This window comes from Engraulis encrasicolus, chromosome 5, assembly GCF_034702125.1.
Source record: "Engraulis encrasicolus isolate BLACKSEA-1 chromosome 5, IST_EnEncr_1.0, whole genome shotgun sequence".
NCBI classification, from domain to species: domain Eukaryota; kingdom Metazoa; phylum Chordata; class Actinopteri; order Clupeiformes; family Engraulidae; genus Engraulis; species Engraulis encrasicolus.
In genome coordinates this window covers 32,830,002-32,842,501 of record NC_085861.1, presented here as the reverse complement: position 1 = coordinate 32,842,501, position 12,500 = coordinate 32,830,002, and the positions used below count along the sequence as shown (strand labels likewise).

The 12,500-nt window shown below is 45.0% G+C and overlaps 1 protein-coding gene across 1 annotated transcript in view; it reads left to right on the top strand.

Annotated features, from left to right (window-relative positions):
* lars2 (leucyl-tRNA synthetase 2, mitochondrial) overlaps positions 1–12,500 on the top strand; it is a 108,118-nt gene that overhangs the window by 72,453 nt on the left and 23,165 nt on the right. Inside the window, exons 14-16 of the mRNA XM_063198146.1 lie at positions 2,238–2,375; positions 2,686–2,789; positions 6,388–6,570. Coding sequence (XP_063054216.1) covers positions 2,238–2,375; positions 2,686–2,789; positions 6,388–6,570 — 425 coding nt within the window. The remainder of the gene's footprint in view (positions 1–2,237; positions 2,376–2,685; positions 2,790–6,387; positions 6,571–12,500) is intronic.

Below are 12,500 nucleotides of genomic sequence, written 5' to 3'. Positions count from 1 at the left end.
AAGACAGGGTTTTTAGAGGCTCAGACGTCAGGTGGCGCAACGGCATCTAATGGCCATAAATTAAAGGGACACTGGTGCAGGAAATGGTCAAAAAAGGTACTGCAACTAAGCTGCTCATTGAAACTGGGCTGCATATCGCCAAATGAGATATTACATGAAAGTTTACTAAGTAATAAACAAATACTTTCTAGTATGGTCCAAGTAGAGTCATTTTTGCAGCTAAAAATTGCCATTTTTGGAAATTCTAAATGGCGGACCATGGAGAAGATCCCCCTTTTCATGTATGAAAAGTGCAATTTTTCCAGTCATAATGAATGCTTAGAATTTGATGGTGGTGGTAAGCTTTCATGAAAAAGGTAACATTAGTCAATGGGCAGCATGAATTATGGATATAAACAACTAAAAATCTCACACAGTGTCCCTTTAATTAGCGATTGGTGGTTGATGTGCTATGAATATGCTTCTTAGATAGTCCACTGAAAATAAATAGACAAACAAAAAACCCATACAATAGTGGCACTGGCTGTCGCTGTGCCGCCCTGACGTGTCCTACGGCTGAAACGTCCCTGACCCTTACATGTTTAATGCGCTCATTTTTGTCTCTCTTTCTTGCAATTTTCCTCGTTGTTGGAAATTCACTTTTTTCATTTCATCTGCAGATTTCCAGAAAAAAATTGCATTACATTGTTTGACGCCTTGTTGCTTATGCCTACATCATGTGTGCTTCATGTTGGTTACTTCATTCTCATTGTGTGTGCATGTGTTCTTGCATTTTTGCCCATATCTGAGTGTGTTTATTCACTGAATGACTCCACTCTGTGGAGCAGTTGACTGAGTGTGCCTGTGTGCGTGCCTGCGTGTGCGTGCCTGCCTGCCTACAAGCCTCTGTGCGTGTGTGTGTGTGTGTGCCCGAGTGTGAGGAACATGGGGCCTGATTGGACAGATTGATCTGTAATCACGCTCTGATTGGGCTGTCTGTTCTCCCTCCACTGCACAGCAGGCTCCTGACAAGTTCAGTGGTAGGCAGCTGCTTACTCTCAGACAAACCTACACAGTGGGCACTTACTCACCATTTAATGTACTATTGTAGGATTCAAGTTACTTTGTTTTGTTCATCACATATTGGTTATTTAGTGATTAAATAAACAGTTTGGGTTTGACACATCTGAGCCAGATCTGGTCCCCACCCTCCTACTATGCTACTACCGGTATGCCCACCACCCTAGGCTAACGAGGCAGTCTGTTGTGTCTAGGGACGGCTGTCAATTTCTATGGTCTTCGGTAAAACACTTTCTCGCCAAGACAATCGTATTGATTTATTGATTCAATAGAAATATGAGTTTCTCCAGGTTTCCAAGGAAAATTCAGTGGAACCGCACTCCAAATTTCATCTTCAAAGTCTGGCATCCTTGCCTTCCACTCATCCTCGCCCCATGACCTGTGCGTGCCCTCAACCCCTCCATGCCTTGCAGCAGGATGGCAGCCTCCGCTCCCTCCCTCTCTCCTGCCCGCACCCTCCTGTGCACAGTCTCTCTGGAGCTGCCGGAGGGAGAGGAGGCTTTCTGTCTCACTTAGCCGTAACAACATCAGCAGCATTAGCCAGCAGGGCGCAGAGAAAAATGTTATGAGGGGTACAGTATTGCCCCTGGGCATTGTTAATGTCATCATGCACAGTTTAAGCGCCTCGGTGCATCTGTGCTGAGTGACAGTGATGCGGGTGACGCTAAGGCCTCTGTGATGGGGCGCCACCTGGTGGGCGCCATGATTACTGCTCTTCACTTGTGGAGGGAGAGGGAAGAGGAGCTGGTGTGGTTTTTTCAGGGTTGAGGTGAACCCTAGTAGGAGTGTTATTTCTTCCTTTTCCCCTGGGCTTTTCCAGGTGATCATCATCATAAGAATTGCCTGTGGCTCCAATTTGTGTGCTAAATAATGACATTCTCAGGCTTTGGTTATGGTTCTATTTCGTTCTGAATGGTCATTTGGATCTCATGGAACCTTGGTTATATATGCATTGCCTTCGATTTCAGGTCAGTTTCTAGTTTCTGATTTGTTCTTTTCCTCTCTTTTTACCTGCCTGTCCCTTCTCGCACCATCTCTCTCACTCTCTCGCTCTCTCGCTCTCTCTCTCTCTCTCTCTCTCTCTCTCTCGCTCTCTCGCTCTCTCTCTCTCTCTCTCTCTCTCTCTCGCTCTCGCTCTCGCTCTCGCTCTCTCTCTCTCCCTCTCTCTCTGCCCCCAGGCCATTTGAGCGGTCATTAGCTGATCACTGGTTACCAGTGGACGTGTATATCGGGGGGAAGGAACACGCTGTCATGCACCTCTACTATGCCAGGTTCCTCAGTCACTTCTGCAGGGACCAGGGCTTTGTGTCTCACAGGTACACACGCACGCACGCACGCACGCACGCACGCACGCACACACACACACACATTTTTATTCCCATAACAAATTGGGTATATTTTCTATGCCCAGGTGATGTGTGTGAGTTACATTTTTAAGTGTGTGTGTGTGTGTGTGTGTGTGTGTGTGTGTGTGTGTGTGTGTGTGTGTGTGAGGTGTGTGTGTGTGTGTGTGTGTGTGTGTGTGTGTGTGTGTGTGTGTGTGTGTGTGTGTGTGTGTGTGTGTGTGTGTGTGTGTGTGTGTGTGTGTGTGTGTGTGTGTGTGTGTGTGTGTGTGTGTGTGTAAAGGGAGCCCTTTCGAAAGCTGCTGGTGCAGGGGTTGATTAAAGGCCAAACCTACCGCTCCGCTGAGACTGGCCAATACCTCCGCAGAGACCAGCTCGACTTCAACGGTAAGGCTGTGTGTGTGTCTGTGTCTGTGTCTGTGTCTGTGTCTGTGTGTGTGTGTGTGTGTGTGTGTGTGTGTTTGTGTGTGTGTGTGTGTGTGTGTCTGTGTCTGTGTCTGTGTCTGTGTCTGTGTCTTTGTCTGTGTCTGTGTCTGTGTATTTGTAAGGCAGTAAGTTCAGACTAAATGAGGTCAACCCATTTGTCACACACTGTACATCCACACACGGCCGAAGGGGCCAATTACAGCACCCTCTGTCTTTATTTGTGTCCTTGAGTTTATTCTGCTATTGCTCCTCCTCCACCCCCTGCCTGGCCTGTTCCCCCGTGCCTGTGTGCTTGATGCTTTCCCCATAACCTGGATATTACAGATGGAGCATGAACATGGAACATGGAATTGTCAGACTTTGATTTGATTTTATCATTTAGAATAGTTATTTTGAATACCATGTGTCATGTGAAACCTTAAAGGCATGTCATGCAAGTGCCTGCATCAAAATACTTACTGGAAATACTAGTCTGTGTTACTGAGGCATAATGGCGAGGCCTATGGGGGTGGAGGGTCGAGGGGTGTTACAAATAAAACTAGACTGCATTCTCGCAGAAAATGCGAAAAAAATGTATGCTTGTCTGTTATTGTGTCCATTGTTGGAAAACAAATATTACAAATGGCTCAGTGGACAGATACGCCTATTGGTTCTATGGCAGTTGATAATGCAGACAAGTCCCGGTACATGCACACACAGACGGCACGTTTCCTTAACGTCTCCGTGAGCAGTGCGAGTCAGAGAGGTTCGCGGGCTGGCTTTCACACTGCACAGTTAACGTCCACGTTCTATCCGCGGGCAGCAGCCATTCATTTTCAATGGGAGCCGCGCATTGAACGCGGACGTCCGCGCAGGAAAATAGACTTGAGTTCTATTTTCAAGGAGCAAAGCGGACATGTCCGTTTGGGACGGACATGCGCCGCGCTTACACCGCGTTCCTGTGTGCAAGGCATGATTTGTTTTCATGCATTCTAACCGTTTCGAACTGATAACGGACACGTTCTGTGGACGTACTGTGGATGTCCGTGCCGTTGGTGTGTATGTACCGTCTAGGGGAGGATTCTCACATCAGACTTCTAAAATTCAAATTCAAATTTGAAAAACTGGCAGTTGGTCCAGGTGCACTTCTCTTTCTCTCTCTCTCTCTTGTGACGTCATCAGCTCAAACATTCAACCATTAATTTAAACCATACAAGGTCCTTTTTGGTTTTGTTTTTGACTCTCATAATATCATTGTATTTAAAAAAAAAAAGAAATCATATGACTTTGAAAGTGTAATAGAACATACAGACACCATTTTATTGTTTGTTTTTTCTAATTCCTCTTCTCAAACTGAGATCCCTTCTGGTCCAGACAGTGCTGAAAATGTGAATCACAAACATTCTTAATTTTCTTGTGTGCAGACATTGAAAGTGGCCGCACAAAAATCCGAAGGGACTGTGTGTGATTAACTTTCAGTGACTGTTTCAGGTTTCATGGCATATAGACTGTAGTCATCATCAGTATGAGAATAATTGCTGATCAAACATTAAAATGAGAAAATCTATTGCAGTTTGACATTTACATTAAATTAAATAAATTCCTACCATTCCTTGTACAGTACACACAGCAGGCACAGGAAATATATTTCAGTGCTGCCCTTTTACCCATTTAAGCCTAAGGCACCTGCAAAAAAACACTCGCTGAATGCCTAGGTCAATGCAGCGTATTCGCAGCATCAGGCTTAAACGGGTTAACATGATATGGTGTATGTTCACGAGCGGCCTGATGATCCAGGTTAAACCTAAGATAAATGACTGAAAATTACATAGTTAAAAATAAGACAGCCAGAAGCCAGTGCCCCCCCCTCCCCCTCCCCCTCCTTCTTCTCCTCCTCATACCCATGTGCCCTGTGCCAGTGTGCCCGGCAGTGTTGCCAGATTGTTCTGGTTCCCTCCCAATTGGGCTGCTTAGGATGGCCGTGTGCGGGAAAAAATGGCTTTTATCAGAAAAACCCGCCCAATTTTTGCCATTGAAATCAATACAATTGGGCGGGATTTTGTGCTCCTAGGCGGGTTTTGAGCATTTTTTGGGCTGGAAATCATCAGCCTCATCTGGCAACCCTGGTGCCCCGTGCCATGCCGCCTCAGCCATGGCATCCTGCTGGCTCTCACGGTACGCCCACACTCACCTAATTCATCTCTCGCCGTGTGCGGACATTTAATTTTGTCTCACGGCATTTCCGAGTGATTAATGTAATTCTAAAATAATTAGGGGAGGCAGTGGTATTTGGCTCAGACAGGCATACACATTCCCACATGAGCACAAAGACACCACACACACCACACACACCACACACACACACACACACACACACACACACACACACACACACACACACACACACACACACACACACACACACACACACACATCACACACACACACACACACACACACACACACACACACACACACACACAGATGGAGACACACACACACACACACAAACACACAGAGGGTCAGTTAGCCTCTACAAGCAGTCTCTCTTGGGTTTGTGCCTCATGATTTGGCTTTTTAGTTGCCTGGCAACAGAGTAAACACTGACGGAGGAAGAGGAGAAGTGTTCTGTGGGCGTATGAGATGAGGAAGAGCGGCAAAGTGGAAAGTTGGTTTAGTTCATAGAAAGGAAACCTCCAAACACAGCGTTGGCCTGAATTAAATGACGAATAGTCTCCTACCCATTGCGTGCCGGTCTTTGTGTGACCACACAGCCCGACACATGCACAAAAAAACGTTGAAAAGAAAACACTCTCTGACGTCTGCTCTCCTCTCACCCTACCCTATTTTCAAGGTCTCATCAAGCTATTTTGTTAGTAGTTAATTGGATCAAGCATAGAGTGAAAATATTGTACGTTTGGTAAGGTTACTACATAATCTGTGCTGTAACAATGCCTTTGTGTCTCCTCTTCACCCCTCGTTAACACCAACTATATTTTCCTTTCTTCCCATATCCAGATTGGGAAGTATCAATTCACATAAAATGATGTTCAAATGTATTACATTCTCTCAGTTTATTACATTATACAATTCAATTCAATTCATTCTTTATTTCAGACCCAGGGGGATCCATATCACATTAAAAACACAAAGCATCACAACCCATTACATATCTTAAAAAACAGAAAAACAAACAAAAACCCAGAACAACATACAAAGAAAAAGAAGGGGGAACAAAAATATAAAAACACAGATATATCATAATTCTCAAGTCATTGTCCCACATACAAGCATGCTCGCCAGTGATTCCACATGTTTGAGAAAAGTCTCACAGAGCTACATTTCAGGCTGGCCAGGACAGCAACCAAGGTATTTTGTGACTCAGATGCCCTGCACATGAATTTATACATTCTAACATGTTTTCCACTTGCTAACCTGCCTACCCTGCAAGCATTGCCTGTGTTTCAACAATAGTTGTCATAAAATAGGGTTTAGGTGTTGTAGTAATACTCCTCTCCTCTTCATGTTCCCCATGTTAATCTGTCCGCTCCGCATCCTCTCCACCCCCTCCTCTCCTCAGGTGCGGAGCCGGTGCTGGCTGGTTGCGGCGGTGCGGTGCAGGTGAGCTGGGAGAAGATGAGCAAGTCCAAGCACAACGGCCTGGACCCCCAGGAGGTAGTGGAGCAGTACGGCATCGACACCGTACGCCTCTTCATCCTCTACGCTGCACCGCCAGAGCAGGACATCCTCTGGGACGTCAAGAGTAAGACACACACACACACACACACACACACACACACACACACACACACACACACACACACACACACACACACACACACACACACACACACACACACACACAATACAGTGCCATGATAAATATTTGGGCACCCTTTTGGAAAATCATTACATCGGTTTATTTCTCGTTGAGCTTTTAAAGTAGCAACTTAATTTTAACATATGTTAAACTGAAGGGAAAGAGAAACGTTTCAGCAGTGGAGGAATTTTAATAGGTGTTACAGAAACAATTTTATGTGGCTTTAAACAAAAATAGGCGTGTGCATAAATATGGGCACCCCAAAGAAGGTATACCATTAATATGAAGTAGAGCTCACCTTTGCAGCACCAACTGGTTTTAATGACCTTAGAATCCCTTCAGTCACCAAGACCAAGATGTGATTGGTCATTAAAATGTTAGTTATCATACATAATAGCAGACTAGGTTTGTCCTAAGTTCTGTTTTGGAAAGTGGCGGTATAGTGGGCTCTGAACAACTCTTTGCCGACTTCAAACTAAATTAATTCATTACTATGAATTAGAGATGCACCGGATCCTGATTTTTAGGATCCTGCCGGATACCGGATCCACTGCTTAAGATCCTGCCGGATCCGGAACCGGATACCGGATCCTACAAAAGGGTTAAAACATATAGTCTACTCGCACACGTGGGCCCTTTTTATTACGTTGGCTCAAACTATTTTTTAGACTCTTTGGCTTATTGCCACACTGCCTGCAACGGCCGCTTCCAAAGGGCTTTCACTCCATGCAGTGATTGGGGTTGTGAAAGACTGACTGAAAAGCCTAGGCTAGAGATGCACCAGACCCTGATTTTTAGGTAACATGCCGGATACCGGATCCACTGCTTAAGATCCTGCCGGACCCGGATCCTGTGAAAAACCCTATTATCCTGCCGGATCCGGAACCGGAACCGGAACCGGATCCGGTGCATCTCTACTATGACTAACGAGAAAGGTACACAAAGTAATCTGGAAGTCTTGGTCTTGGAATGTTTCTCCACAGCCAGAAATGGAAATCCATTTGAGTGGAAAGCATGCGAAGCTTCAGGAATGGTCCTCGTGAAAGGAAAATGTAGTTTGTTGAAAAATAGTTAAAGGCATGGGTAAAGGATGGTAAGAATGGCAACAGACACACTACAGAACACCTCCATAGAACTACAAGACCATAGCTGCTGATAGTGCGGTCTTGGACATGGGTCCTTCCGTGAATTCTTTTCTCAAGGCAAAAGCTCATTGGATGGGTGATGCATGTATCCATCAGAAAGTCGTTTAACTTGTGCAGAAAGCTTATCTGGACAAGCTAAAAGCATTTTGCGAAATCATAGTAAGGTCAGATGAGACTGAGCTAGAGTTATTTGACCTTAACAATGGGAGGTGGACATGGCAAAAAAAATGCACACATAAATTATATGACCTCTGGCCTGAAGCACACCCTGCTATAGGTCTGCATGGCTCGCATACAAACTGTAAAACTTATGTCAGTTGAGGGACTCACTAATTCTTTTCAAATGGCATATTTTTTTCAATAGAATGCTCAAGTGTCAGTCACAAAATTAAAGCTGAGCAGAGTTTGGACTTTCCAGCAGGACAGTGTTTGCACTGCTCGGATCAAAATTCAACAGTGTGTTAATGCAAAAGAACAAATACAATGTCTTGAAATGGTCATACCAATCTTGAGAAAGAATGAATTTATTTGAACCTGGATGTCTAAAGAAGACAGATGAGTCAAAGCTGCTACCATCATACCTGTGCCGAAGAAATCATCACCATCATGCTTCAATGACTACCGTCCTGTAGCACTGACGCCCATAATCATGAAGTGCTTCGAACGGCTAGTCCTGTCACACATCAAAGCCACCCTACCCCCCACCCTAGACCCCTACCAGTTCGCATACCGAGCCAAGCGATCCACGGAGGATGCAATTTGCTCTGCCCTCCATCCAGCCCTCACCCACTTGGACAATAAAGACTCATATGTGAGAATGCTGTTCATTGACTTCAGTTCAGCATTCAATACCATAATACCACAACAACTCATCAGAAAACTGGACAAACTAGGTTTCAGCACCTCCCTCTGCAACTGGCTGCTGGACTTCCTGATGCAAAGACCACAAGCAGTACGGGTAGGGAACAACACCTCAAGCACCCTGACCCTGAGCACGGGGGCTCCGCAAGGTTGTGTTCTCAGCCCCCTGCTGTTCACGCTGCTAACACACGACTGCACAACGACCCACAGCACTAACCATCTAGTGAAGTTTGCGGATGATACAACACTGGTGGGCCTCATCACCAAGGGCGATGAGACTCACTACAGAGAAGAAGTAGACCTGCTGGCCAGATAGTGCAAAGACAACAACCTCCTGCTGAATGTCAACAAGACCAAGGAGATTGTTGTCAACTTCCAAAGGGTCCAAAAACAACTGCCACCACTGACCATCGACGGCGATGCTGTGGAGAGAGTGAGCAGCACCAAGTTCCTTGGAGTGCACATCAGCGACGACCTCTCTTGGACCACCAACACTACATCACTGGCGAAGAAGGCCCATCAGCGTCTCTACTTCCTGCGCAAACTAAAGAAGGCAAGTGCTACACCCTCCATCATGACAACATTCTACAGAGGAACCATAGAGAGCGTCGTGTCCAACTGCATCACAGTGTGGGGAGGAAGCTGCACGGAGAAAAACAGGAAGACACTCCAGCGTGTTGTGAACACAGCGAAGAAGATCATTGGAGTACCACTCCCCTCCCTGCAGGACATTTACACCACACGCCTCACCCGGAAAGCACTGATGATCATCAAAGACACAAGCCACCCTGCACACAAACTGTTCAGCCTCCTGCCCTCTGGAAAGAGGTATAGGCGCCTCCGTTCCCGTACCACCAGGCTGGCGAGCAGCACAATGCACCAAGCGATCAAGATGCTGAACACTCAACCCACTCTCCCTCCACTGTCAGCCTCTAGCCAGCAAGGCCACTGACAACCCCCCCCCCCATCCCCCACCACCATATCTGCGACTGAACATTCCACCTGCACTACTATACTTGTGACTGAACTTTCAACCTGCACTAACTCAAAACATGCACACACACACACACACACACACACACACACACACACACACACACACACACACACACCCAACACATACACACACATACACACACATACACACACACACACACACACACACACACACAAGCACACTGCACTTTCTGCACTAAACCCAAACATACACACACTGACACACACTGACACACACACACACACACACACACACACACACACACACACACAGACACACGAACACACACACAGACGCACACCGCACCTTCTACCTGCACTAAACACATACACACACATACACACACACACACACACACACACACACACACACACACACTGCTGCTGGTGTACTTGACAGACCTTTTTAATATTTATTTTTCTTCAAAATGCTACTATTACCATGTCAGAACGCTATAAAGGACTTTTTTTTAGGAAAAGCACAAAAGCACAACAATACCTCTTAATGTATGTCCTCTACAAGTCTTCTGTTGTCCAGTCTTGCACTTTAAATGTCTGTATGAGCACTGTCTATGTCCATACTGTCTTAAGTCCATGTATAAGTACTGTCTATGTCTATACTGTCTATGTCCTTACCTAGATTAGTCTATGTCTGTATGGGAAAGCAAGAAATGTAATTTCAAATTCTTTGTATGACCAGTGCATGTAAAGAAATTGACAATAAAACCTACTTGACTTGACTTGACTTGAGTAACCTGACTGAATTAGAGGGGTTCTGGATAGAATAATTGGCAACTTATCAGTAGCACCAGGCAGTTGGAACTTCTTGTATAGCAAGTATCCACAGGTCATTAGATCAGCAAAGGTGAGCTCTACGTCATACTAATGGTATACCTTCTTTGGGGTGCCCATATTTATGAACACACCTATTTTGGTTTAAATCCACAAAAAAATGTTTCTTTAACACCTATTCAAATTTATAAAATTTTAACGTTTCGGATGTCAACACTGACACACACACACACACACACACACACACACACACACACACACACACACACACACACACACACACACACACACACACACACACACACACACACACACACATTATACCTGTATACATGCACATACACATACTCCACATACAAACACACCCACTGTTTCACCTGTGGGAACACACACCGCCTACTATTAGGGGTGTGCAAAATAATCGTCATATCGATGCATCGCGATACTTACTCTCACGATACAATGCATGGATTCATGACAAGGTATCGTGATACTTATTTTCTCAATATACTGCATGGATTCATGACAATTGATTATTTGATAACAACAAAATTCGATTTGCCACGGGTTATTTTGTTCAGTAGAGAATAGGTAATATTTCTGTTGTGATGTAAGCTCTCTCCCAGATGATAGATATAAATAGAATGATCTGACTTAAGTAAGCTACACAGCAACTGACAAATAAGCTGTATTTTACACATTTACTGAAGTAAATATCGCAATGCATCACAGTAGTACATGAATCGCAATGCATCGTGATAGAATCGCATCGTGGCATGTGTATCGTGATGCGCATCGAATCGTGAACCCTTTGCCAATACCCACCCCTACCTACTATACCCATATAGACCATGCACCTATTTCATGTACAGTACTATAGTATACACATACACAAAGACATTCACATACAGTACACACGCTCACACCTACACACACACCTGCCACCGATCACAGGGGTTTTCCTCTTCTGCCCAACCCCAACCCTGAGTTCAACAGAGCAGATGCTTGACTGTTGCCACGTCATTTCCACCTTTGAAAATTCTCTCTGTATTGTAACTTTGACTGTTTTTTTTCTTTTTTAAATCTGTGTCATTCGCACTATAAAAATGGTCTCCTTCTGTGATCTGTCCAGCTCTTACTCGGTTTCATAACAGGGTCAGCAGTCTGACGTCACGCTTTTGCTTGTCTTTTGAAAGGATCTGTCTGAAGTTTGATTATTATCAACTTTCCAATCTCTTCGAGACTTGGTCTGACGAAGAGCATAACAATTAACATTTCCCAAACGCCATGGTTGGCCCGCCTCCCTTTGTTTGTTAGCGTCTTGACAAAGTGGGAGGAGCTCCCGATTTTTCGGCGACTCAGAAAGTGCTTGCATTGCTCTTGACCTGACTAGTAGCAATGCTGAAGGTGTTGTGTCAAAAAAAAGGAGGCACGGCCTTGGTAATCTGTCTTGCTCATATCTCACTTTGAAAATCCTCCCAATGCTGTCTCGTTGGTGGTCGGATACTGATTGATGGTCGGATACGGATACTGATTTACTGTCTCTCTGTCTCCAGCGCACGCACACACACATACACACATGGGTGCGTGCGCGCACACACACACACACACCATCATCAGTGACTCAGCGTTTAAAATGCCATCTCACCCTTAGCCTCTACAATGCGTTCTCACTTTTACAGGTACATAAGCTTTTATAGTTTTCATTTCGAATACAACTGTTCCACTTCCATCCTCGAAAAAGACTGTTGACCTTCAAAAGTTTTCCGTCGCATTGTTTGTTGAAATGACCGCCTCACTTCAAAGATGTATAAGTTCACATTCCATTTGTAGCTTTGAAAATGTCACCTCTAAATATCCAGGTGTACTTCAGCAGCCTCTGCAGTCAGCGAGCACGCACGTCTGAATAAATACCACACGTGTCCTCCTCACCCACACACAGTCCATCTGTGCAGCATCCAAAGCATCCATCTGCGGTGTACAGATATTGGCTGAATATTAATTATTTTTACAGATACTTGGGCACAGATTAGAATAACACTTGGCTATCCTTCTCCTCTGGAGGGAAAGAAATCTCTT